General features: G+C 40.1%; 1 protein-coding gene across 5 annotated transcripts in view; it reads left to right on the top strand.

Annotated features, from left to right (window-relative positions):
• Positions 1-26,461, top strand: part of adck1 (aarF domain containing kinase 1) — a 128,620-nt gene that overhangs the window by 57,298 nt on the left and 44,861 nt on the right. For all 5 annotated transcript variants that reach the window (XM_044374964.1, XM_044374963.1, XM_044374962.1 and 2 more), the window contains 2 exons: positions 12,106-12,309; positions 18,152-18,310. In XM_044374964.1, coding sequence (XP_044230899.1) covers positions 12,106-12,309; positions 18,152-18,310 — 363 coding nt within the window. The remainder of the gene's footprint in view (positions 1-12,105; positions 12,310-18,151; positions 18,311-26,461) is intronic.

The following is a 26,461-nucleotide window of genomic DNA, read 5'->3' as shown; positions in this document are numbered from 1 at the left end:
TAAGTGCCTTATTGCTGAAACACAAGTGACAAGAAGTCAAGAAATCATTTTAAAGTGACAGGAAACATGATTTAGTATTGTATTTCTTCCATATCTGTCATGTTATTTATTGTGCAAAGCATAAAAAAAGTCACAGAAAATAAGAGACGCAAGTGGCTGCATTTATATAGCATTTGTATCCAAAGTGCTTCATAGTGTTACTGCTGCTCATTCACCCATTCACAGCCACACATCGATGGCAGCACGCTACCATGCAAGGTGCTGGCACAACCGTTGGGAGCAAATTGGGGTTCAGTATCTTGCCCAAACACTTTGACGTGCGTTTGTTGTTTTTTTGCAGAAAAAATACAAAGTACTTATTAGTTGTTTCCTTTCACTGAGGGGCAGAAAGTGTGAGGACACTGTGGCGAGTCAGTCTCAGTATCTGTGCTAGTAATACACCCTGGCACACCAAGAAGACTTGGTGTTTCGACATGAAGCAGGAAGTTGTAGCTTGAATGTACATTGTCCAGTCTGCACCACATTTCTCATGCTTGATAATAATCCTGTCCTGAACACATCTACATGTCAATATTGAGTCACAGTCATAGTGCCACCTACTAGCAAGAGGAAGTCTGCCATGACAAACTTCATCAGATTCACATAAGATTTTCAAGATGTGGTCTACAGTTGATATACAGCAACATGAAGTGTTCTCTAGCACCACATAGTGGACACAAGAAATGATATTTAATTCCTTCGTGTAATGTTTGATATGAGTCCAGTCCTGAACACATCTGCATGCCTACAAAAAAAGCCCTTCGACTAATCTGTGCCCAGACGTGCGTAAGGGTGCAAAGGCCCGATCATCGCTGCTTGCAGCTTTAATTTTCTTTTTGTTTCTGCTAGAAATTATGAGCACCAGCTCCTGAATATTTACAAATCATTGGGACTGTCATTTATTTAGATATAGTAGGCTATTGCCATATTTTTTGACACTTTTATGACCTCAGTACTACACAAGCGCAGCCTACCAACAGCACAAGCCTGTACAGCAGTGACTTGAAATGTGGTACTTAGCTAAAGCTAATTCGCAGCAAGATACCCCCTTTATCCACAGACAACCTTCACAAACTTCTACAGAAGATTGCAGTGCTTGAAACCAAAATCCACCAGTTTGAAGTGAACGTGGAAGTGAATGCCATGGACTTTACCATGGACTCAAAACAGTGTACAACAGCAGGCTATCACAAGGCTAATTAGCACAAAAGAGACTACCAAGAAACAGAATGGCTGTGTATCAGGTAATAAATCTACAAGTGGTAGTCCTCCCTGGAACTCTCTTGGAGAAAAACCTAAAAGTAAATCATTTGCCTTTGAAATGTGAAGGTTGAGTAACAGGCAGAGCCCAGAGCACTGAGATTTGTGATGTGCCTGGCTGACCTGCATTATCATCCAGGTAGAGCACTTCTTCAACCCCTGTTCTTAGTAGGACACAGCTGTAGACATCTACGAAAGGGAGAACTATGAACAAACCTTCCCACCAGCCAAGTGTACAACTTGAAAACAGATTTACTCCAGTGTTGCAGGACCCTGAATTTCTGTCAGATGACCTAGATGGATGGATGCCCTTCTCTTCTTCACATAGCAGGGTAAGAACTGAGAGTAAGTCTGAAAGCAAAAGGCTACAGAGAAAGACCCAAACTCTGATTGTGGGTGACTTTGCTGTAAAAGATGTGCAGTAAGTACACCAAAATACTCCGCTTTCCCAAGGATATGGTCTCTGGCTTGGCAGAATGAATCTTGTATATTGTGGCTGCACACCCAACTGTGAAAGATATCATAGTGCTAATAGATACCAATGATGCTGTGAAACAACAGTCTGAAGTACTGAAATGAGACTTTATTGATCTGTTGAACACAGTCAGCTCTCTGAATGCTGTTCATCAGTGGCCCTCTACCGCCAGTCAGAAGAGGAGTTGAGAGATTCAGGAGACTTGCTGACTGAACACATGGCTTTCAACTGCATGTACCATCCATTCAGTGCATTTTATTGACAATCTCATCTTTTTCCGGGACCGTAGACATCTTTTTAAGGCAGATGGAATTTGTCTTAAAGGTTCCATATGTAGGAATCAGAAATTCCTTCTCATTAGTGACATCTGTGTTAAAGGCCCTCTGCCAAGGGCAAGAGACAAGAGGAATCAAAACAAGAAGACATAACACAATGCAGTGCAAACCTTGAAAGAGACCCACCTCAGCCCCCGCCTGAAGAGAGCATTAAACATGAGACAGAGCCAAGAGGGAGATTTTCCACCCTGTGAGGATTCACCTTCTTCATCCCCCCAGACCCCATCCAGGTCACCCTCATTTCAAGTCACCCTTTCTCACCCCACCCACCCTGGAGTTCACTGACCAGGTGAAAGAGCTGGTGACTACTGGGGCCAAACTTACACCCTGCCCCTTCCCCCACCCTACTCCCATTATCTCTCCCCTAAACCCTCCTTGGCGTCCACCTCCACCATTGGCTTTAAGTCCTCAGCCAGTTTTTAACACAGTTACAATGCCCCATCCCACTCAACCACTCCACGGTGGCATTGCAATCATCCTCTGTCTCCCCAGCCTCATAGAAGCACAGCACATCCAATTATCAAGACAAACTGACAAAATACAGCAAGCTCTAACTTATATCTGCTGGGTCCAGGCTACAAGGCTAATGGCACTTATGACTATTCCCAGGACAAGGTGGGGCCAAATGTGCTGGTAGCTTTCTCAGTTCCTGTCTTGACAGGTAATTCAATTCAATTCAATTCAATTGTATTTATATAGCGCCAAATCAATCTCAGGGCACTTGTCACATAGAGCAGGTCTAGACCATAATCTGGTTACTGGTTGGTTGAGAGGGAAAGAAAGAGGGAGGGGGAGGGGAGGGTGGAGACACAGAGAAGTAGAATAACAACAATAACAATAACAATAATAGTAACAGGGATGTGATTAGCAACAACAAACAGCAGCCATAGCTGGAGAAAGACACCAACAGGACTGCAAAGTTTTGGGCCGGATCCTGGGGTTTCCTGCGAGATGAGAAAGCACAAAAAACTGCATCATGGGAAGTCCCTTAGCAGTCTAGACCTATAGCAGCATAACTAAGGGCTGGTCCAAAGCGAGCCTGGCTCGCCCTAACTACAAGCTTTATCAAAAAGGAAATTTTTAAGCGTAGAGAGGGTGTCTGCCCCCGGACCAAATCTGGAAGATGGTTCCACAGGAGAGGAGCCTGATAGCTGAAGGCTCTGCCTCCCATTCTACTTTTGGAGACTGTAGGAACCACAAGTAAGCCTGCATTCTGGGAGCACAGTGTTCTAGTGGGATAATAGGGTACTATGATCTCTTTAAGATATGATGGTGCTAGACCATTAAGCACTTTGTAGGTGAGGAGAAGAATTTTAAATTCAGTTCTGGATTTTGCAGGAAGCCAATGCAGTGAAGCTAAGATGAGAGAAATATGATCTCTTTTTCTAGTTTTTGTCAGTATATGTGCAGCTGCGTTCTAGACCAGCTGGAGAATCTTTAGAGACTTGTTTGGGCAGCCTAAGGAATTTCAATAATCCAGCCTAGAAGTAACAAATGTGTGGACTATTTTTTCTGCATCTTTTTGAGAAAGGATGTACCTGATTTTTGCAATATTACGTAAGTGAAAAAAGGCAGTCCTTGAGATTTGTTTTATGTGGGAGTTAAAAGACATATCCTGATCAAAGATAACTCCCATATTCTTTATGGTGGAGCTGGAGTCCAGGGTAATGCCATCTAAAGTAGCTATATCATTAGATAATGAGTTTCTAAGGTGTTTAGAGCCAAGTACAATAACTTCAGTTTTGTCTGAGTTTAGTAGCAGAAATTGCAGGTCATCCATGTCTTTATGTCCTTAAGGCATGCTTGGAGTTAAGTTAACTGACTGGTTTCATCTGGCTTCATTGATAAATATAATTACGTATCATCTGCATAGCAAAGAAAATTTATGGAGTCTTTCGAAATAACATTACCTAAAGGAAGCATATATAAGGTGAATAGTATTGGTCCAAGCACAGAACCTTGTGGAACTCTGTGTCTAACTTTTGTGTGCATGGAAGATTAATCATTAACATGTACAAACTGAAATCGATCTGATAAATAGGACTTAAACCAGCTTAATGCAGTTCCTCTAACGCCAATTAAATGTTCCAGTCTCTGTAATAGGATGTGATGGTCAATTGTGTCAGATGCAGCACTAAGATTTAAGAAGATAAATACAGAGAGAAGTCCTTTGTCGGATGCAGTTAGGAGAACATTTGTGACTTTCACCAGTGCTGTCTCTGTGCTATGATGCTCTCTAAATCCTGACTGAAAATCCTCAAATAAACTATTGTTATGTAGAAAGTCACATAACTGATTGCTTTCTCAAGGATCTTAGAGAGAAGTTGAAGATTAGATATAGGTCTATAGTTGGCTAAAATGCCTGAATCAAGAGTAGGCTTCTTAAGAAGTGATTTAATTACAGATACTTTAAAGGACTGTGGTACATAGCCTGTTACTAAAGACAGATCGATCATATCTAGTAAAGAAGTGGTAACTAAGGGTATGACTTCCTTAAGCAGGTTGATGGTTTATATGAAGAAATCGTTGAAGTTAATTCAGGAAGGTCAATTGGAGAAAAACAGTCTAAATATATATCAAGTTTCACAGCTGTTTCTAAGGTCCCTGTGTTTGTGGATAAATCAGTGCCTGTTGAGGGCAGGAGGTGATGAATTTTGTCTCTAATAGTTAGAATTTTATCATTAAAGAAGCTCATTAGGTCACTACTACTGAAAGCTATAGGAATACATGGATCATAGAGTTATGACTTTTTGTCAGTCTGGCCAGATGCTCAAAAGGAACCTAGGGCTGTTTTTATTCTCCTCTATTAATGATGAGTAATAGGCAGCTCTGGCATGACAGAGGGCCTTCCTATATATTTTAAGACTATCTTGCCAGACTAAGCAAGATTCTTCTAGTTTGGTGGAACACCAAATCCTTTCAAATTTTCGCGATATTTGCTTTAATTTGCGGGTTTCAGAGTTATACCACGGGGCTAACCACATATGATTTATTATTTTCCATTTTAAAGGGGCGATGGAATCAAGTGTTGTTTGCAGTGACCCTGCAGCATTATCAACAAGATTATCAATTTGGGAGGGACTAAAATGAACATAAGAGTCCTCTGTAGTATTGAGACATGGCACTGAATTCAATACTGATGGAATTGCTTCCTTAAATTGAGCTACAACACTATCAGATAGACATCTAATGAAAACATTTTTATCTAATGGCGTGAAATCCAACAATGGGAATTCAAAAGTTATGAAGTAATGGTCTGATAAAATAGGATTTTGTGAAAAAACTATCAAATGTTCAATTTCGATGCCATAAGTCAGAACAAGATTGAGGGTGTAGTTTAGACAGTGAATGGGTTTATTTACACTCTGAGAGAAGCCAATTGAGTCTAACAATGAGATAAATGCAGTGCTAAGACTATCATTATCAACATCCACATGAATATTGAAATCACTTATTACAATTACTTTATCTGCACTAAGTGCTAAGTTTGATAAAAAAAACTCTGAGAATTTAGATAAAAATTCAGACTACGAGCCAGGAGGACGGTACACTATAACAAATAGAATCAGCTGTAAAGTTTTCCAGGTTGGGTGAGAGACTAAGAACAAGGCTTTCGAACGAGTCATAATTAAATTTAGGTCTAGGGTTGATAATTAGGCTTGAGTTGAAGATGGCTGCAACTCTACCTCCTTGGCCAGTGTCTTGAGGAGTGTAAGTATTAATATGACTGGAGAGAGTGGATTCATTTAGACTGACATACTCTTCATGACACAGCCAGGTTTCAGTAAGACAAAATAAATCAATACCATAATCTAGGACTGATCATTTACTAATATGGCTTTAGATGATAGTGATCTAAATTTAATTCTCCTATTCTGTTGTATTATTGTAGAGGTGGTGTTAATTTATATTTATATTTTTAGAGAGTGACTCCTCTTTTATTTATTTTAGATTTAATTGATTTAAGTGGTCAGGGGACAGACACAGTTTCTGTGTAGTTTTGGGTGGGTAACTGCTCTAATGGAGGCGCATGTAGGGCTGCAACTCTGCCTCCTGGTCTCAACTCTGGGTTGTCATGGCTTTGGTCTACTTATAAACTCAGCCATATTTCTAGATATGAGAGCAGCTCTATCCAAAGTGAAATGTATGCCGTCTCTCCTAATCGGACCAGGTCTTCCCCAGAAAGTTTGCCAATTGTCTATGAAGCCCACATCGTTTGCTGGACACCATCTCGACAGCCAGCGGTTGAATGATGACATGTGGCTATACATGTCATCACTGGTCAGATTTGGCAGGGGCCCAGATAAAACTCTGGGGTCCGACGTTGTCTTTGCATATGTACACACCAACTCGACATTCATTTTAGTGACCTCCAATTGGCGTAATTGGGAGTCATTCCCGCTGCCATGAATAACAATTGTATCATATTTATGCTTAGCCTTAGCCAGCAGTTTTAGATGTGATTCAGTGTCGACCGATCTGGCCCCAGGAATGCATTTGACTATGGCTGCTGGTGTTGCTAACTTCATGTTTCTCACTATGGAGCTGCAAATAATCAGAGTTTGTTGCTCAGCGGGTGTGTCACTGATTGGGAAGAACCTGTTTGAAACGCAAACTGGTTGGTGGTGAACCATAGGCTTCTGCTTAGGGCTATGCTTCCTTCGGACAGTCACCCAGCAACCCTGGCTTTGCAGCTGCTCGGGAACTACCGGGGGAGTAGGAGCTACGCTAGGTCGGTCCGCACTGGCTACTGGGGGCTTGCTAACTACATTAGCTAGTGATTGGTTTTCCATGGTGTGGAGCCACACTTCCAATTCACTGATCCTTGCCTCCAATACTGCAAATAAGCTATATTTATTACACATATCATCATCACTAAAGGAGACAGAGGAATAACTAAACATATGACACATCGAGCAAGAGAGAGCATGAGAGCAAGAGGGAGAGAGAAGCCATCGTTAACTGCTTAGATTAAGTTAGCTGCTAAGCTAACTGCACAGCTAAAATAACTAACAACTGTAGGATCAGCAAGAAAAGTCGCTAAAAGAAGGAGAGCTAAGAGTGCTTGAGTAGAACTAGCATAAGGTTAAATGTGCAGCAGGTATTTATCCACAGTAATGAGAAATATAGCAGAATTAACTGAGTTAAGAGCAGCAAAAAGACTCAGTATCAGTAAACACAGCCGGCAACCAGTACTGAGCTGGTTTTGAGTCTTACCAGGGACTGCTTTGTGTCTATAGGTAATTGTGCATCTGAGCAGACAATAATAATGTGGAGATCCCCAAGGCTCCATTCAGGGGCCTCTTCTGTTCAACATCTACATGCTCCCACTCAAATTATGGAAAACAACAAAATGTCTTACCATAATTATGCAGACAACACAAATTTACATAACCATATCACAAGGGACGATGGTCCAATACAAGCACTGAGTAAGTGCATTGAACAAATCCATGATTGGATGTGCCAAATTTTTCTTCAGTTAAACAAAGATAAATTTGAAGTAATTGTTTTTGGAGCTAAAGAAGAAGTCAGTGCTCAGCTTCAATTTTGTAATGTTAAAAACCACAAACCAAGCCAGAAATCTTGATGTAGTGGACTCGCCAAGTGTATAAATTAGGTTTCAAAATTGTGGAAAAACAATGCCATTATCGAGAGGCACTGCTCTGCTAACCTAGAATATCTCATAGTTAAGTGTAGACTTTTCTATCTGCCCAGAGAGTTACATCTACTGTTGTGATTGCAGCATACATCCCCCGGATGCTAAAGCTAAGCTTGCAATGAAAGAACTGTATGCTGCCATAAGCAAACAACAGATTAGACACCCAGCTGATGCTAAGGCGCTAAGTGTTAGGATAGGGGTCATGCTAGTACCCCCCCACGTCATTGATCTACCATTTCAGGCCAGCCCAAAAACTCCTGAACACAGAAATGATGAAAAACAGATTAACACTCTAACTCTACAATACAGAACTACAAAGTTCACAGTCTTTTCACATGTTTTCAGCAATTATTTTCTAACACGTATAATGTGTTTCAAAAGAAATCTCTGATTTTCCTTTACACAGACTTTAAAGGACTTATGTCTCAACAGGATTTGGAAAAACTTGTCCATGTGTTTATCTTCAATAGACTACTGTAATGCTATCTTTCTCAAAAATTGATCAGACAGCTTCAGTTGATTCAGAATACTGCTGCTTGAGTCCTCACTAAGATCAGATTTGGCCACATCACTTCAGTTCTCAGATCTTGACAAAGGCTTCCTGTTTGTCAATGAATTGATTTTAAAATGCTGCTGTGGTTTATAAAGCACTGAATGGTTTAGGGTCAAAATACATTTCTGATCTGCTGCTACGTTATTAATCATCCAGACCTCTCACATTGTCTGGGACAGGTCTGCTTTCTGTCCCGAGAGTCAAAACTAAACATGGAGAAGCATTCAGTTTCATCTCTCAAAATATTGTTGCTGTTGTTTAGATAATGCAAATAAAATAATTATTTGGTTAATGTTAGGAAAAGATTGTTGCGATGTTTAGAATAAGTAGATTCCATGGTTAAAGGTTCTATATGTAGAATTGTGAAGCAATTTACGTCTTAATCATTTATATTGCCAGTGAGTTACGAGTAGTAATGTAATGTGAAAAATGAGACATTCCCCAACTTTCTGGGTTGTCTGTAACACCCTGTGGACCAATTTCTATGTGGAAGACGTGGGCCGGATTTCCCACAAAAATCCAACAGAAGTGACATTTTTGCGCACTCCCAAGTGCCTTGCCTCTCTCCCACTAATGTCAACAAACAACCAGCATAATGACACAACAACACAACAAGAACAGTGCTATCTGATTAGAAACACCCTGCAGATATTAGTTGTCCAGCTAATGACAACTAATATCACATTTCACAACAAAACACCCCCACAATGACAAGTCACCCACTCCTGAGCACACACAACTAAAACATTATTTCCTCAGCAAAGGAGCAGAAAACCAGCTCCAGAGCGAAAGCAGAACATAGCTTACTCCTTTTGTTTTTCCTGTTGGTAGTCCAAAGGTTGTAATAAACACACATTTCACATCAAAATCACAGTACATTGCTCCCCAGCCACAGCGAGTTGCTCCCTGTCCACAGCGTGATGCTCCCTGACCACAGCGCATTGCTGCCCAGACAGCCTGTTGCTCCCTGGCCACAGTGCATTGCTCCCTGACTACAGCTTGTTGCTGCATGGCCATAGCGTGCTGCTCCCCAACCGCAGTGCATTGCTCCCTGACCACAGCTCACTGAGCCTACGAGTGTTTAGTAAACACAGTAAAAAAAAGTTGCCAGTTGGTGGTTTGTGGGTTGGGTCAGGTGAGGGTGGTAACGCATATTTGTGCAAGCTGGGTGTACAGATCGGCTCACACCAGGCAGCGGCCAAAGTGCAGTAGGATCCTCTGTGTGTGTGTTTGTGTGTGAGCGAGCACATGTACAGAGGGGGGGCTGACTGACTGGGAGTGAGGGATGCTTTGCTGAAACACGGTGCAAAACACAACGTTAGAGATCTTTTATGTGAAGTGTAAGCAAGGAAAAAGACATCACCTGCAATGGTCTTGCACCGCAAGCGCTAGGATGTCGACTGCAGTTAATTTAACAGCCACAGATATCACTAAGGAGAAGGAATTTCTGATTCCTATATATAGAACCTTTAAGAGAAGCCAGTGTTGACTGTTTGTAGACTAGGTATGAATCCCAGTCTTTCCAGGTCCTCAAGGTTGTAGTATGCACGTCAATCCTTGACCATCTCCCTACACCTTTTCACTATTCTATGAGAATCTCCTGCTTTGGAACTCTGTGTGTGTGTGCTGTAATTTTTCTTGAGAGGGCTGTCTCAGCTTGTATATTGCCATGAAATGTCCTGAGCGTATTCATGGAACCCTTGCTTAGACAATATTTGGTTCTATCAGGTCAGAAAGTCAACATTGCACATAAGATAACTCAGGTCAAAATTAATGTTGAGTTGGTGTGTACGTATGCAAAGACAATGTTGGCCGCATGTCATCATTAAACCACTGGTTTAATGATGACATGCGGGACTGCATACATACAATTTGGATGGAGCTGCTCTCATATCTAGAAATATGGCTGAGTTTATCAGTAGACCAAAGCCATGACAACCCAGAGTTGAGACCAGGAGGCAGACTACACACTTCTCTGCGCTTCCATTAGAGCAGTTATCCACCCAAAACTACATAGAAACTGTGTCTGCCCCCGACCACTTAAATCAGTTAAATCTAAAGTAAACAAAAGAGGAGTCACTCAAAAAATCTAAAAACAATAAACACCACTAATGCAGTAGTACAACAGAATAGGAGCATTAAATGTGGATCTGTTATCTAAAGCCATATTAATAAACAATCTAATCTCAGATTTTTATATTGATTTATTTTACTCACTCCTCAAACTGCCTCCTCCTCCACCCTCCACTCTACTCACTGGAGACATCTTTGCCTCATTTTTTACTGATAAGGTCTCTGCCATCAGTAACCAGTTCTCTGAGCTCAACTCAGTTTTTAGCTGCTAGCTAACAGGGCCACACTCTCCTCATTCCTCTGACCGAGGAGGAAATCTCCAAACCTCTGCTGGACTCTCGTCCCACTACCTGTCCACTGCACCCAATACCATCCAACCTGCTACAGAACATTTCTCCTGCACTTAACCTTGCAGTCACAGACATCATCAACTCCTCACTTGTAACAGGTGTTTTCCCCACCGCATTTAAGCAAGCCCGAGTCACCCCACCGCTCAAAAAACCTACATTCAACCCAGCCCAGGTTGAAAACTACAGACCGGTAGTCTACTACTACAGACTACTGCCCTTCCTATCAAAAATACTTGAGTGTACAATCTTTAACCAAATCTCTGAATTCCTTTCTAGGAACAACCTGTACGACCCGAATCAGTCTGGCTTTAAGCAGGGTCACTCTACCGAGACTGCACTGTTGGTTATGGAATCACTACGCTCAGCTAGAGCTGCTGATCAGTCCTCAGCCTTTTTGCTGCTGGATCTGTCAGCTGCCTTTGATACAGTTAACCATCAAATCCTCCTCTCCACAGCCACTGAGCTTGGTATCTCAGGATCCACCCTTCACTGGTTCACGTCCTACCTCTCAGGGAGATATTTTAGAGTATCTTGGAGGGGTGAAGTGTCCAAACCTCACAGCTTATCCACAGGCATTCCCCAAGGGTCAGTACTTGGTCCCCTTCTTTTCTCATTATACACCACCTCACTTGGCACAGTCCTCAGCTCCCATGGTTTCTCATACCATTGCTATGCTTATGATACCCAGCTCTTCCTGTCATTCCTGCTAGAAGACCATACAGTCATGGCTCAGGTCCTGTCATGCTTTGCCGATATATCAGCATGGATGAAAGAACGCCACCTTCAACTTAACCTCTCTAAGACGGAGCTCCTTGTCATCCCAGCCAGTCCCTCTATACAACACAACATCAGTGTCCAGCTCAAATCAGCCCAACTCATGCCCACGAAGTCTGCCCGGAACTTGGGTGTCATGATCAATGACCAACTAACTTTTAAAGTTCAGGTGGCCTCAGTCACTCGGTCATGTTGGTTTGCCCTGTACAACATCAGGAAGATCAGACCCTACCTGTCTGAGCATACAGCACAACTCCTGGTACAGGCTCTCGTAATATCATCCATTGACTACTGCAACTCCTTACTGGCAGGTCTCCCAACCTCTGCAAATGATCAAGAAAGCGGTGGCACGGCTGGTCTTCAACTAGCCCAAAACAGCACGTCACCCCGCTGTTGATATCCCTCCACTGGCTCCCGGTTGCTGCCCGCATCAAATTCAAAACCCTGACACTTGCTTACAAAACAGCAACTATAACGGCTCCTGCCTACCTGAACTCCCGCATTCATTCTTTTTTCCTAGCAGAGCTTGAGACTGTTAATCCTGTTTCTGACTTGTAATTTTTTCTCTGTTCCATCACCTGTAGGTGCATCGGCGTTCAGCGGAGCGTCTTCGAGATTTGTGCTGTGCCAATCGGGGTACTTTCATCAAGGTGGGCCAGCACCTCGGTGCTCTGGACTATCTCCTACCAGAGGAGTACACATCCACACTAAAAGTGCTCCACAGCCGAGCTCCCCAGAGCAGCATGGAAGAGATCCAGCAGGTCATCAGAGAGGACCTCGGCAAGGAGGTGAATCCATATAGATTAGATCTTTGTACAAAATACAAAAGAAATTATCTTCTCTTCAAAATAATTAAAGTAGTTATCTATCTAAATAAGAGATTTTGGAGGTGTTGAAGGGGATGTGAGGCATTAACTAACAATTTGAGTCATAACTCACTCACCTCTGAACACATCTCCATGATACACATATTTTTAGATTCAGTGTGACTTACACTTCCCGAAGATCTCAGATGATCTCTCATGTGCTTCATGGATAAACATCCATAAATTGGCATAGAAATCATAGAAAAACAGCTCCCTATAACTCCAGGGCCCATATTTTAACCGTGCAAGTGCACCAACAAGTGCAGCATTCTAGGTCTTAAGTGCACTGACTGTGTGGGTGTCTCCATGTGCACCTGCTATTTTGGTTTATGTATGTGCAGCAGCACATCATGCAAAAGGGCTGGGTGAAGGTGAATATAGATCAGAGAGTGTGGTGACTATTAAATACTCTCTCAACCAGTCACATCACCACTCTCATAGCTCTGAAACAGCTGTGCCAATCACAGTTTAACCTGATAAAGACAGTTCAACAAACTGAAAGCTTTTCTTCAGGAAATGTCTGGATTAGGGGTGTTGTGATATCTGGTATTAACGATAACTGTGATATTTAAAAAATGAAATATTGATATCATGTTAATAATTCACATATAATAATATCATGTTAATAATCCAGCGCCTCTTAAAACCCCTTAGCGTGTAAAAGTTAAGTACACAACTATGCTATGTACACAACTCCTGTCTTTAAGTGGGTACTCATGCGACACATCTTTGGAAAGCTAAGATTCTTGTGATTCCATTGATGCAAACCATTTCAAGATACAGTCACATCAGCAGGTACAATCAAGGTTTCAGACCACTAGCAAACAAACAATTACAAAATTCACATTACTCATCTATGAAGCCTCATATTACTCCACTGACTGATACAACTCCAACAGAAATGATCTTGTTACAATGGCAAACGCCCAGTAAAATATTTATTGCATTGGATCGATGTAATAATATGAATATTTAACACATTATTACATTAATAAATATCCACAAACGGTTGTTGTATTATTTCAGATTGGCCAGCAGATGTCCTAATCTTCCAACATATTCTCTGTCATAACTTGCATTAGCTTGTACACATTAGCCATATCTTGGTATCAAAATGGCAGCTGCACTCTGACTTTTCTATTGACACCTCCCTTGACTCAATAGGAGCTTCCATGTCCTGTCCACAGCCTATAATAGCCAACGAGTATCCGCATTGAAAGGAGGTGCCTGCCCCTCTTCTTTTGTGTAGGAACAGATTCTGCTGATGACTGGCGCTTCAAATAGCCAATGAAATTCCGAAATTGACCACATGACGCTTTATTGCTTTTTATAAAGCCACAACATGGAAATTATGTAAATATAAATAGTTTGCTGTGATTCACTTTTTATATGAACTGCTTTTCCACCATAGCACTTGTTTTGACTCTTTTTACATGCATTATTTGTTTGGTGCATGATGACTATAAGTGCAGTCCATTTACCATTTACCGCATCAAACTTTTTCAAAATTCACACAATCCCTTCAAGTGAAAATACTAATGCCACCTTGTAATACTACAGTAGTACTATAACTCCTGCAATTAAAACCTTACTTTAATACAAGTCTGTAACTATTATACCTTACTCTCCCCTATCTAAGCATCCAAAATATGTACTGTATTAACGCCACTCAATCTATTAACACACAGTATTTGCATTATTTGGTATAGTATGACTAACCCTTTCATGTATGAATTATTAAATCACAGAAATGACATTTTTATTGTTTCTTTTTACTCTTAAGTGAAAAATCATGCCAATAACATTTTTAAAAATATTTTATTTTGAAGGAGTTATCCAGCAATGAAGACATGTAAAGGTCAATAATGAGTCATAGTAATAGTGCCACCTACTGGCAACAGGAAGTTGTAGTCCTTATACTTTTACTAACTACTCCTAGCAGGTTAACCAGATCCACCTCAGATTTGGACAGCTAAGTTGTAAGACCTTGATGATGCTAAATGCAGAAGATTTTGACTTTTCTGTTGCCATGGCAATGCATTACTTGCCATGAAACAGGAAGCTGTCTTAGATGGGTCTTGGGCCTTCAGTGTAGCAAAAGGACTTGAGGGTGCCCCCTAGAAAATTTCAAAGTCAAAGCCCCCACCTTTAAATTTGACATGGATGAACGAAATTTGGTAGGCACATGTATCGTGTCCAAATGCACAAGAAAGCCTCTTGAAGCCATACCCTAAATCCAACAGGAAGTCCGCCATTTTGTATTTACTGTGCAATTTTTGTGCACTTTTTGCCATTTCCAGGCTTTGTATTTTATCTAACTCCTCCTAGACATTTAACCCAACCGACTTCAAATTTGGTCAGTGTCATCTAAACACCTTTGTGATGAAAATTTATCAAAATCTTAAATTTTCATTGAATACACTTGCTGTGGCGATGCAGCAAACTTTGATGTTTCACCATGAAGCAGGAAGTTGTAACTTGAATGTATATTGTCCATGCCTGTAATAAAAGCCCTTAGACTGCAGCGTGCCCCGACGTGTGTTAGGGTGCGAGGGCCCGATCATCACTGCTTGCTGCTTTAATTGTTATTATTATTCTCTGTAATGAATCACATTTTTGAGGGGCTAAAGGGGCTCCAAAACTTTCCACGTTCGTCAGAAGTGGTAAAAATTTAATATTTTATGGGTCTTGGGCATGGGTGTGGCAAAATGGCTCCATAGCGCCACCTACAAAATTTCAAATTTGAAGCCCCTCCTTTAAAGTCAACTTAGATGAACGAAATTTGGTAGGCACATGTACTGTCTCCAGATGCACAAAAAAGCCTCTTGGAACCGTACCCTGAATTCAACAGGAAATCAGCCATTTTGAATGTAATTTCAATTTTTGTGCAGATTTTGCCGTTTCTAGGCATTGTATTTTTACATTATCCCCACCAACTTCAAATTTGGTCAGTGTTATCTAAAGACCTTTGTGATGAAGTTATCAACATCTTGAGTTTTCACTGAACGCCCTTGCCGTGGCGACACGGCAAACTTTGATGTTTCGCCATGAAACAGGAAGTTGTTATAACTTTAACGTAGATCGCTGAATCTGCCCCAAATATCTCATGCTTGATAAAGGTCCCACCCTGAATCCATCCCTGTGTCAATACTGACTCATTGTCATACTGCCACCTACTGGCAACAGGAAGTTACACGTGCTGTACTTTTATGACTTTTGCCTGGCAGGATGAACAGATCCACCTCAAATTTGGTCAGAAAAAGCCTTAAAACGGTGATGATTCTATATGGTGAATATTGTGAGTTTTAGTTGAATGTCTATGCCATGGTGGTGCTGTGAATTTCGATGTTTCGCCATTGCAAAGCAAACTGTTGTAACTCTACTCCACATGGTCAGATCCTTCCCAAATTTCACATGTTTGATAAGAGTTCCGGTTTGAAAACATGTACAGGCCCATATTGAATCATAGTAACAGCGCCACCTACTGGCAACAGGAAGTTACAGGCCCCATACTTTTACTAAGTACTCCTAGCAGGTTAAACACATCCTTCTAAAATTTGGTCAGCTAAGTTGTAAGACGTTGATGATGCTAAATGGTGGAGCTTTTGAGTTTTCATCAAAAGCTGTTGCCATGGCAATTCATTATTCGCCATGAAACAGGAAGCTGTGTTTGAGGGGCTAGGTGTGCTTGAAAACTCACAAGACTTGGCACACGTGTCAGAAGTTGTGTATTTAGTTGCCTGATATGGTTTTTGGACTTGGGTGTGGCAAAGTGACTCAAGGGCACCCTCTAGAAAATTTCAAAGTCAAATCCCCCACCTTTAAATTTGTCATAGATTAACTAAATTTGGTAGGCAAATGTATCCTGTCCAGCCACTCAAAAAATCCTTTGTAACCATACCCTCAGTCCAACAGGAAGTCAGCCATTTTGAATTTAGTTTGCAGTTTTTGCCATTTGCAGGCAGTACATTTTAATGAACTCCTAGTGATTTAACCCGACCGACTTCAAATGTGGTCAGTGTCATCTAAAGCCCTTTGTGATGAAAAGTTATCAAAATCTTGACTTTTCATCCAATGCCCTTTGACAACAAATTTCCATGCATCCTGCCATGAAACAGGAAGTCGTTGTAACTCAAATGTATAGCGTCTAATCTTCCCCAAATTTCTTGATATGCTTGATAAGGGTCCCAGCCTTAACACATCTCTATGTCAATATTTACTCATAGTCATAGCACCACCTACTGGCAATTAGAAGTTACAGGTGCTATAATTGTACTACCTGTGCCTAACAGGTTGAACTGATCCACCTTAAATTTGGTCAGAAAAGCCTTAAGACCTTAATGATGCTATATAGTGCAGATTGTGAGGTTTCATTGAATGCCTTTGCCATGGCGGCGTGGTGAATTTCGATGTTTCACCATGAAAAAACAAACTCGACTCTACATGGTCAGGTCTTTCCTAAATTTCACATTTGACAAGAGTCACGGTCTGAAGTCATGTACAGCCCAATATTGAATCAGTAATAGTAATTAGTAATAGCGCCACCTACTGGCAATAGGAAGTTATAGGCCCCATACTCCTACTAACTACTACTAGCAGGTTAACAAGATCAACCTAAAATTTGGTCAGCTAAGGTGTAAGACAATGATGCTAAGTAGTCAATTGGGTGCTGAGGGTAGCAGTGTGTTGAGAGACACTATAACTGTCTCTCTAAAAGACACACTTTGGCTAATCGGAACATTGGCGGTTCAATCCCCAGCTCCTCCAGTCCACACATCAAAGTGTCCTTGGGCAAGATACTAAACCCCAAATTGCTCCCAAAGGCTGTGCCATTGGTGTGTGAGTATATGTGTGAATGAGCATTAGAAGCTCCTCATGATTAGCAGGTTAGCACCTTGCATGGTAGCCTCTGCCATCAGTGTATTTGTGAAAGTGCTTTGAGCGGTCGGAAGACTAGAAAGGCGCTGTATAGATGCAGTCCATTTACCATTTACCATTTACTTTTAGTATGTCTTTTAGACACTACGCATAACCCCTACACATACTCACACACACTAAATCCAATACACTACCTCAATAAAGCGCGGTTACTTACTGGATCACCTGATCCTCTTGCACTACTGCATTATATCTATTCTATATTACTGTATTGTAGAACTGCCACAGTTTTTCAATGCTCGTATCAATTCAACCTTGCACACTATATTCTTTATATCCTCTACTATTTATTTATTTATTTTATTATTTAAAATTATTATTATATTTAAAACCTTAATTTAAAATCTTCTAACGTTTTAATATCCTCTTTTTATTTTACATTTACACTACCTTTTCACAAAGCTCAGCCTTTATTTACCTTAAATGAAGAGAGAACCAGGCCTTTATAAAAGAATTTATAAATATACTTTATTGTATTTAGTATGGTGCCTAGAGTGTTTGTTCTGTTTTGATCTGCTTTCACATATGTTATTTTGCTGCTACAAACTCAACACTTCCTCAATATTTAGCATGGCAACTAATTGAAATAACATAAAAAAATTAAGACATTTGTACCTACATGTACACCCCTCTGTCTGTAATATGTCTAGCCTCCTTCAGTTGTACAGTATAGTACTGACAATAGCTTGTAAATAGGGGTGATCAGATTAATGATCACACTATTCTCCCACTCCCAACTTCACACCTCTTTCCCTTCTATCTTCCCCTGGTTTACCTTCTGCTTTCTCCCACTCTTTCCCTCTCCGCATCTATCTCTCTCCTGCAGCTGTCAGAGTTATTTGTCTCCTTTGAGGAGAAGCCGCAGGGTGCCGCCTCCTTAGCTCAGGTCCACAAGGCAGTGCTGCATGATGGGAGGACAGTGGCCGTCAAGGTCCAACACCCCAAAGTCCAGAGACAAAGCTCCAAGGACATAATGGTGATGGAGGTGAGTCTGTGTGTGTAAAACTACTCTGAAATAAATGAAGAAGTGTTAGATGTGGAAGGAAATTTTAGGCACAGAACTGAATGTACTGTACTTAGTGGCCTCTAGGGGTCACACAATGCTGACACAAAAAACAAATGCACTCGAAAAGGGAATTCTTTGATTTTTTTTTGCATATTACCAAAGAAACCCATGAAACATTATGCAACATGTGTCACACTACTGTTTTTTGTGTCAGCAGTCACAACAGAAAAACAAACAAACTGGAATATCAGTTTGGCATATAATACTGCATCACAGCAACAGGCTGCAACTCAGCAACAATAACGTGTGCCACAACTCACATTTTAATGCAAAAGAAGAGAGGTTTTTGCAAATGTCAGTAAAATATGTGAGATAGAAAACAAAAGTCACTACATGACCTAATCTGTAAGCCTACTTGCTATCAGTCCTGCTCAGTCAAAGTCTTTCCTTTACTATCCTGGTTTGCATATAAAAAGATTAGAGGGCATCAACTGGCAAGATGGAAGCTCATCCACTACTGGATGATGGTATTCCCAGCCAGAAAGAAAATTCTGTCACTTGGAATGCTGATGGATGGGACAGCCAAGTAGTTTTTGGGTTTTCTTAATGGGGAATCAGTCCTGGTTATGGGCCAAATAAGTGCAAAATAAATGTGGAAATATAAAGAAGAATAAATAATAAAATGTGGAAAGTGTAATAAATAAAAGAATAAATAAATGTGGAAATATAAAGACAAATAACAAAATATAAAAGAATAAAGGAGTGCCATAAAAAAGAATAAATCCGTAAAAGAATAAGAAAATAAATGTGGAAATATAAAGAGGAATAAATAAAATAATATATAAGTCAGTTTAATAAAGCAGAAATCTAAAGACAAATAAAAGAATAAATAAATGTGGAAATATAAAGACAAATAATAAAATATAAAATAATATATATTATAAGCACTTTCACATTCATTTGTTCATTTATTTCTTTATATATTTTTTAAATATATATACAGTGCTGCTTGAAAGTTTGTGAACCCTTTAGAATTTGTTCTATTTCTGCATAAATATGACCTAAAATGTGATCAGATTTCCATTCAAGTCCTAAAACTAGATAAAGAGACATCAGTTAAACAAATGAGACAAAAACCTTACACTTGTTCATTTATTTATTGAGGAAAATGATCCAATGTTACATATTTGTGTGTGGGTATGTATGTATGTGAACCTCTAGCATTATCAACTCATCTGAAGGGAGAAATTAGAGTCAAGTATTTCACTCAATGGGATGACAATCAAGTGTGAGTCTGGGAGGCCCTGCCATATTTAAAGAAGAGAAATCTGGGTCTTCACCATCAAAGTCTTAGCTTCACAACACAGGTTTTGGAAGTGAGTCATGGCTCAAACAAAGGATATTTCTGAGGACGTTCGTTGATTTGATTTATTGATTGGGACAGTGTGCAGCTTTAAACATTAAAGATGCACTGCACCGGAGTTAGCTCGAAGCTAATTTGCATCTGTAGTCCCCCACAATCAAAACATACAACAGCACAACAACAGTACAAAGCAAAAACAAACAAACAAAAAACAAAAACACACAGAACACACCATACAAAATACAAAGCTACACACAACAGCACATCACATACACCCACAATGTCAATTAAAAATTTATAATGTAAATTTGTGTGGTCACACAGCTGATTCGTCTTTAGTTGGTTTTTTAATTTGGCCTTGAATGTGTTGATAGAACTGCAGTTCTTCATATCATCAGGTAGGGCATTCCACTGAGTTGTGCCTTTAACAGAGAAAGCTGACTAGAAGAATCATAGCATGCATAAATATCTTGGCTGCGTCCAAAGAGAGACAGTTTCTAATATTTCTAAAATTTACTAAGTTGTACTTTATGGTTTTAACTGTTTTTTTTTACATGTTTCTTAAGTTCAAATTTGGATCCAATGTCACACCAAGATATTTAAAATAAGTAACTATGTCAATTTTTTCACCTTTGATGAAAATATCAGCATTAGGAGGTTGTACCATAGTTTTAGAGAAAAAACATACCCTTTGTCTTGTTTATGTTTAGACTCAGACATGATTGATCAAGCCAATGTGTGATCCTTTCCAATGCAATTGTTAGCTTAGCAGCAGCTAACTCAGCTATTTTTGCATGTGTGTACACAACGGTGTCATCTGCATACATTTGTAGGGCCTGTAGTATTCATGACACTGTCATAATATTAGAAAAAGAGTTGTTGATGCTCACCAGGCTAAAAAGGGTTACAAAACCATTTCTTAAGAGTTTGGACTCCATCAGTTGACTAACAGGCAGATCATGTACAAATTGAAGACATCCAACACCATTTATACCTTCCCCAGGAGTGGTTGAACAACAAAGATCACACCAAGAGCAGGCATGTAATACTCTGGGAAGTCACATGGGACCCCAGGATAACATCTAGGAAACTAAAGGTCTCTCTTGCAGTGGCTACAGTAAATGTTCATGAGTCCACCATCAGGAGAACATTGAACATCAATGGTGTGCATGGCAGAGTTGCAAGGAAAAAGCCACTTCTCTCCAAAAAGAACATTGTTGCCATCTACAGTTTGCTAAAGACCATGTGGATAAGCCAGAACATGATTGGAAAAATGTTCTGTGGATGGATGAGACCAAAATCAAACTTTTTGGCTTGAATGAGAGGCATTATGTTTGGCAATGGCATTCCAGCTTAAGAACCTTAACCCATCTGTGAAACATGGTGGTGGCATTATCATGGTTTTGGCCTGCTTTGCTGCCTCTGGACCAGGACAGCTTGCAATCATCGAAGGAGCTATGAGTTCTGAGTTTTAGGAAAATGTCAAGGTATTCATCTGTGAACTGAAGCTCAACAGTAAGTGGGTCATGCCGTAAGACAACAACCCTAAACACACAAGTTGGTCTACCAAAGAATGGTTAGAGCAGAAGAAAGATAATGCTTTGGAATGGCTGAGTCAAAGTCCTGACCTTAATCCTATAGAAATGCCGTGGAAGGACCTGAAGCAGGTAGTTCATGCAAAGAAGCCCACCAACATCCCTGAGATGAGACTATTCTGTAAGGAGATGGCCGCCCACCAAGCAGATGGCCGCCCACCAAGAGCCGGGGTCTGCTTGAGGTTTCTACCCGTTAAAGGGGAGTTTTTCCTTACCGCTGTCGCCAAGTGCTTGCTCATGGGGGAATTGTTGGGTCTCTGTATATTAAAGAGTACGGTCTTGACCTGCTCTATGTGAAAAGTGCCTTGAGATGACTTCTGTTGTGATATGGCGCTATATAAATAAAAATTGATTGATTGATTGATTGATTGAAGGAGGAATGGGCTAAAATTCCTCCAAGCTGATATGCATGGCTGATAAACAGATACCGGAAACATTTTGTTGAAGTTATTGCTGCAAAAGGGGGTCACACAAATATCTAGGATTGGATAATTTTCGTCAATAAATGAATGAATAAATGAAAAAGTTTTTTTGTCTCAATTATTTAATTGGGTGCACTTTATCTAGTTTTAGGACTTGTGTAAATGTCAACAGGACAACTAGACTTTTTGTCCCCCCACTTTCAGGTGTTATGGTAATAAAGTGGGAATGCCTAAAGCCAGGTATTATGGTCACAGTGATGATGTCTAAGTCTGCTCTAAGATGATGGACCTTTAAATCCAATCCTAATCGGAACACAGAGGACCATGAGTAGCCTATGATGGCTGCCAGTTCAGACTAGATTAAATAATTTGATCACCAAATCCAACATCAGGCCCTATTTTTTATGATGTGCAATGACCAGCGCAAGCAGCACATGGACAGTTTGGTATTTTCCTGACCTTGAAATTTGTTTTGCCTGTCTTTGTGGTATTGTGGTGCCCAGAGCTGCATGCAGGATGAACTGCCGGGAGGAGACGCACAAATAGGCAGCACAAAGGTCTTAGCTGTATGAAAGGAAGTGAAATTTTCTTTTACAAAATGGTGGACTCGCATATATCTGAAGAAATGTGATTGTGGGATACCATACCCCCTTACCAGTCCATCAAAAGAAATAAACATATTATCCTCGAACAGGGCATTCACACATTTCAACCCCCGTCTAAACCACAAATGGAACGCTGTGTCCATGAATGATGGAACAAATAATGAATTAGCCATGACTGGCATGGAGGGCAGGGCCTGCTTGAGTCCAAAATGATTCCTAAATTGGCTCCATATTTTCAACAAGCCTTTTATCATGACGTTACCTTGTAATCCAGACCACTTTAATGGGAGTGGAGCGCATACTAAAGAAGTTAAGGATACCGGGTGGCTGAAACATTGCTCCATGGGACTCCAAACTGGTCTGTCTCCCTCATAGTACACAGAGACCCAATAGGCTATCCTGCGAATGTTGGCTGTCCAGTAGTAGTAAATAAAAATTGGTAACGCCAAGCCTCCGTCCTCTTAAAAATATCATAGAAAAGCTTTCCTTATCCTGGGAATGCTCTTATTCCAAATGAAAGTACTTATACATTTATCTAGCTCCTTAAAATATGATTTAGAAATAAAGATAGGAATTGTTTGAAACAAAAACAAGAATCTCAGCAAAATTGCCATCTTAGCAGAATTTATTCTCCCAGCCAGTGATATGGGAAGTGTGGACCAGCGAGTAAGATCCAGTGCAGGCTTAAAGTTATGCTTAAATAAATTCCCATACCTGTGGGTGACTGAGTCCCCCGGGTAAGTAAAACAGTCTTTAGTAACTTTAAATGGATAGGATTCATATGAAAGTAATCAAGCCTTTTCATTAATTGGAAATAATAGACTTTTGGTTAGATTTATCTGATAACCAGATATTTTCCCAAATTCTGAAATAACACTTAATGCCATCGGAATAGAAATATCAGGATCTGACAAGAAGAAAACACGGTCGTCTGCGTATAACGAGAGCTTGTGGAGCCGTCTGCCCCTACTAATACCAGCCAACTGTGTGTTGTCTATGAGCATGATTGCCAGTGGTTCAAGGGTGATATCAAATAGGAGTGGCGAGAGTGGGCAGATCTTAAGTGTAGCTCTTCAGCCATCTCAGTAGTTAATAGATTAAATTCAGTTTGTAATTTAACTCTCTCCCTGTAGAGGTCAGTAGATGGCTTGATTACATGTTTTTTTTTTTATCAATCTCACTTATCAGAGTAATTAGCTCTTCTGTACACTTCATCCTCCTTCTGTTCATGCCAGCACTGTATAATCACCTGCCCCCTCAAATAAGCCTTCATAGTTTCCCATAAATTGCACATGGTTGTACTAGATGAAAATCTTCATTACTGCAATCTCGGATTAAGTCTCCATAGGCGATATATAGATTCATTTTCTGGGAATTGTAATAACATCTCCACTGGAATATAATCTGATATGATGATATCCCCGCATCCGCTAGATGTCAACATAGGGAACAGGTTTTTATCTAGGAGAAAATAATCTATCCTAGAGTAGGATTGATGGGAAGGGGAAAAATGTATACTGTCTAGTTTCAGGAATTTTATATCTCCAAGGATCAATTACTCCATACATCTCAAGAAAAGAGTTGAAACACTGTGCTGACTTGCTCAAAATTCTAGTAGTGTCTCTGGAACGGTCGAGAGTGGGGTGTAGGACACAATTAAAGTCCCCCCCCTTGTATAAGATGGTGAGTATTTAAGTCAGGCAGTACACTGCCCTCTCTTGTACTGCATAACACCTCACTAATGAATCTGAGCCTCTCCCAGAACTATATAGAGCTTGGAAATCAATAGCTTATTCCCCCTCCAAAAAAAAGGAAAAAATTAAGGAGCATAGCAAACTCTAATACTTAATATTTAACCTGGGCCTGTAATTGGAAAAATAAATAAAACACATTGAAAACATGACGGGAGGGAGAAGAGGAAAAGGTAATTTTCTCTTAATGAAAAATGTAGTCTCCTTGAAGCTTATGACAAACTGCCAAAAATGAGCAAACGAGATGCAGCAGTGAAACAACAACCATTTGAAACAGCTGTTCTGTATTTTGAAACAGTCAATAAAATTCAGTAAAAAGCAAAGCTGCCCATTTCATTACTTTATATTCATGCAATAAATATACAAATGTCTATTAGATCATAATCTGCATGAGAATTTAAGAAAAAGAAAAAAAATCAGTCATAATAATCATCCGCTTATAGTTATCAATTTGACCCGGACAGAAGTGATCACTATAAGCAGTTTCCACTGTATTTATGTAAATGTGGTGACACCTGTACATATAGAGCCCCAGAGGCAGTGCTGTTGTTCTGTCCAGTGAAACATGAAGCTTCACTTTACATTCAGACAAACTAATGTGGCACCAAAAATTTTTAGATTTAATCTGTAAGACCAATTATTCTGTTATATTTTATTATTAGTCTATAAGTAGTCTTTATATTTCCACATTTATTTTCTTATTCTTTTCCGGATTTATTCTTTTTTATGTCACTCCTTTATTCTTTTATATTTTGTTATTTCTCTTTATATTTACACATTTATTTATTCTTTTAATCATTCCTCTTTATAGTTCCACATTTTTTAATTTACTTATTTATACTTTTATTTATTTCTCTATATATTTCCACATTTATTTTCTTATTCTTTTACATATTTATTCTTTTTTATGGCACTCCTTTGACTCCCTATTAACTATTAATTATTAATGCCCCAAAGATGTTTGAGCCAGAGTGATCGGCACACCACACCGAGGGTATTGCATGTAAATTAAAAACCTTTGCAATTTAGTATCACAAAGGTCTTTAGATCTAACCTACCAAATCGGTCACAATAAGTCACTCGGGCTTAATCTCTAGGAAGAGTTCATTAAAATACAATGCTTCACTTTGTGAAAAAAAAGTATATTCAAAATGGCTGACTTCTTGTTGGACTTAGAGTATGCTCCAAGAGGCTTTTTTGTGTGTCTGGAAATGATTCATGAGCCTACCAAAATTCGTTCATGTATGTCAAATTTAAAGGTGGGGGCTTTGACCTTGAAATTTTCTAGGTGACGCTGTTGAGTCATTTTGCCACACCCAAGTCCAACATCCATATCAGACAACTAAATACACCCGTTCTGACGCGTGTGCCAAGTTTGTGAGTTTTCGAGCACCCCTAGCCCCACACAGCTTCCTGTTTCATGGCTAATAATGCATCACCATGGCAACAGCTTTTGATAAAAACTCAAAAGCTTCACCATTTAGCATCATCAACGTCTTACAACTCAGCTGACCAAATTTTAGGTGGATCTGTTGAACCCCCTAGGAGTATTTAGTAAAATTATAAGGTCTATACCTTCCTGTTGCCAGTAGGTGGCGCTATTACTATGATTTAATATGGACTTGTACATGTCTTCAGACCGGGATTCTTATCAAACATGTGAAATCTGGGAGAGATCTGACTATGTGGAGTCAAGTTACAACAGTTTGCTTTGCAATGGCGAAACATCAAAATTGCAGTGCCACCACGGCATAGGCCTTAGACTAAAACTCACAATATTCACCACATAGAATCATCAATGTCTTAAGGCTTTTCTGACCAAATTTGAAGTGGATCTGTTCATCCTGCTAGGCACAGGTCATAAAAGTACAGCACGTGTAACTTCATTTTGCCAGCATTTATTGCCAACTTTAGGTGGTGCCAAGTGCATCCCAGGTATTTGGGAAAAGTTTTTGCATAGTTCCATGGCTCCAAGTTCATGTTACTGGCTTTGTCATGGACAGTGCAAAAAGCAAGTTTGCCCCATTCCTTGATTATCTGAGACAGACAATCAGCAATATTGGCAGCAGTATGTTTCTGTGGTATCATTGATGTACACAGCACTTGGACCTTCAGATTCCATGTGTTGGGGATGTGTAGTGAACAGTTACCGTAATGGGCATCTCTACTCTGTCCCCCAGTTCAGCTTCATGATACGGGTGAATTTTTCGCCTTTTGCTTAGCCTAGCTTAGCCTAGCTTTGCCCCACGTGACGTAAGAAAGGGCATCAAATCTGAAAGGCTTGTTGAATCACAGAGCAAGCCAGCCCAAACCAAACTGACTGGGTGGTCTTACTTCACAGCTTGTGTGTTAATAGGCACATCAGAGACCCAGATACATAAGCATAAGCACTGA

Source organism: Thunnus albacares, chromosome 15, assembly GCF_914725855.1.
Source record: "Thunnus albacares chromosome 15, fThuAlb1.1, whole genome shotgun sequence".
Taxonomy (NCBI): Eukaryota; Metazoa; Chordata; class Actinopteri; order Scombriformes; family Scombridae; genus Thunnus; species Thunnus albacares.
Note: the sequence above shows the minus strand (reverse complement) of the source record. Positions and strands in the feature narration are given on the sequence as shown.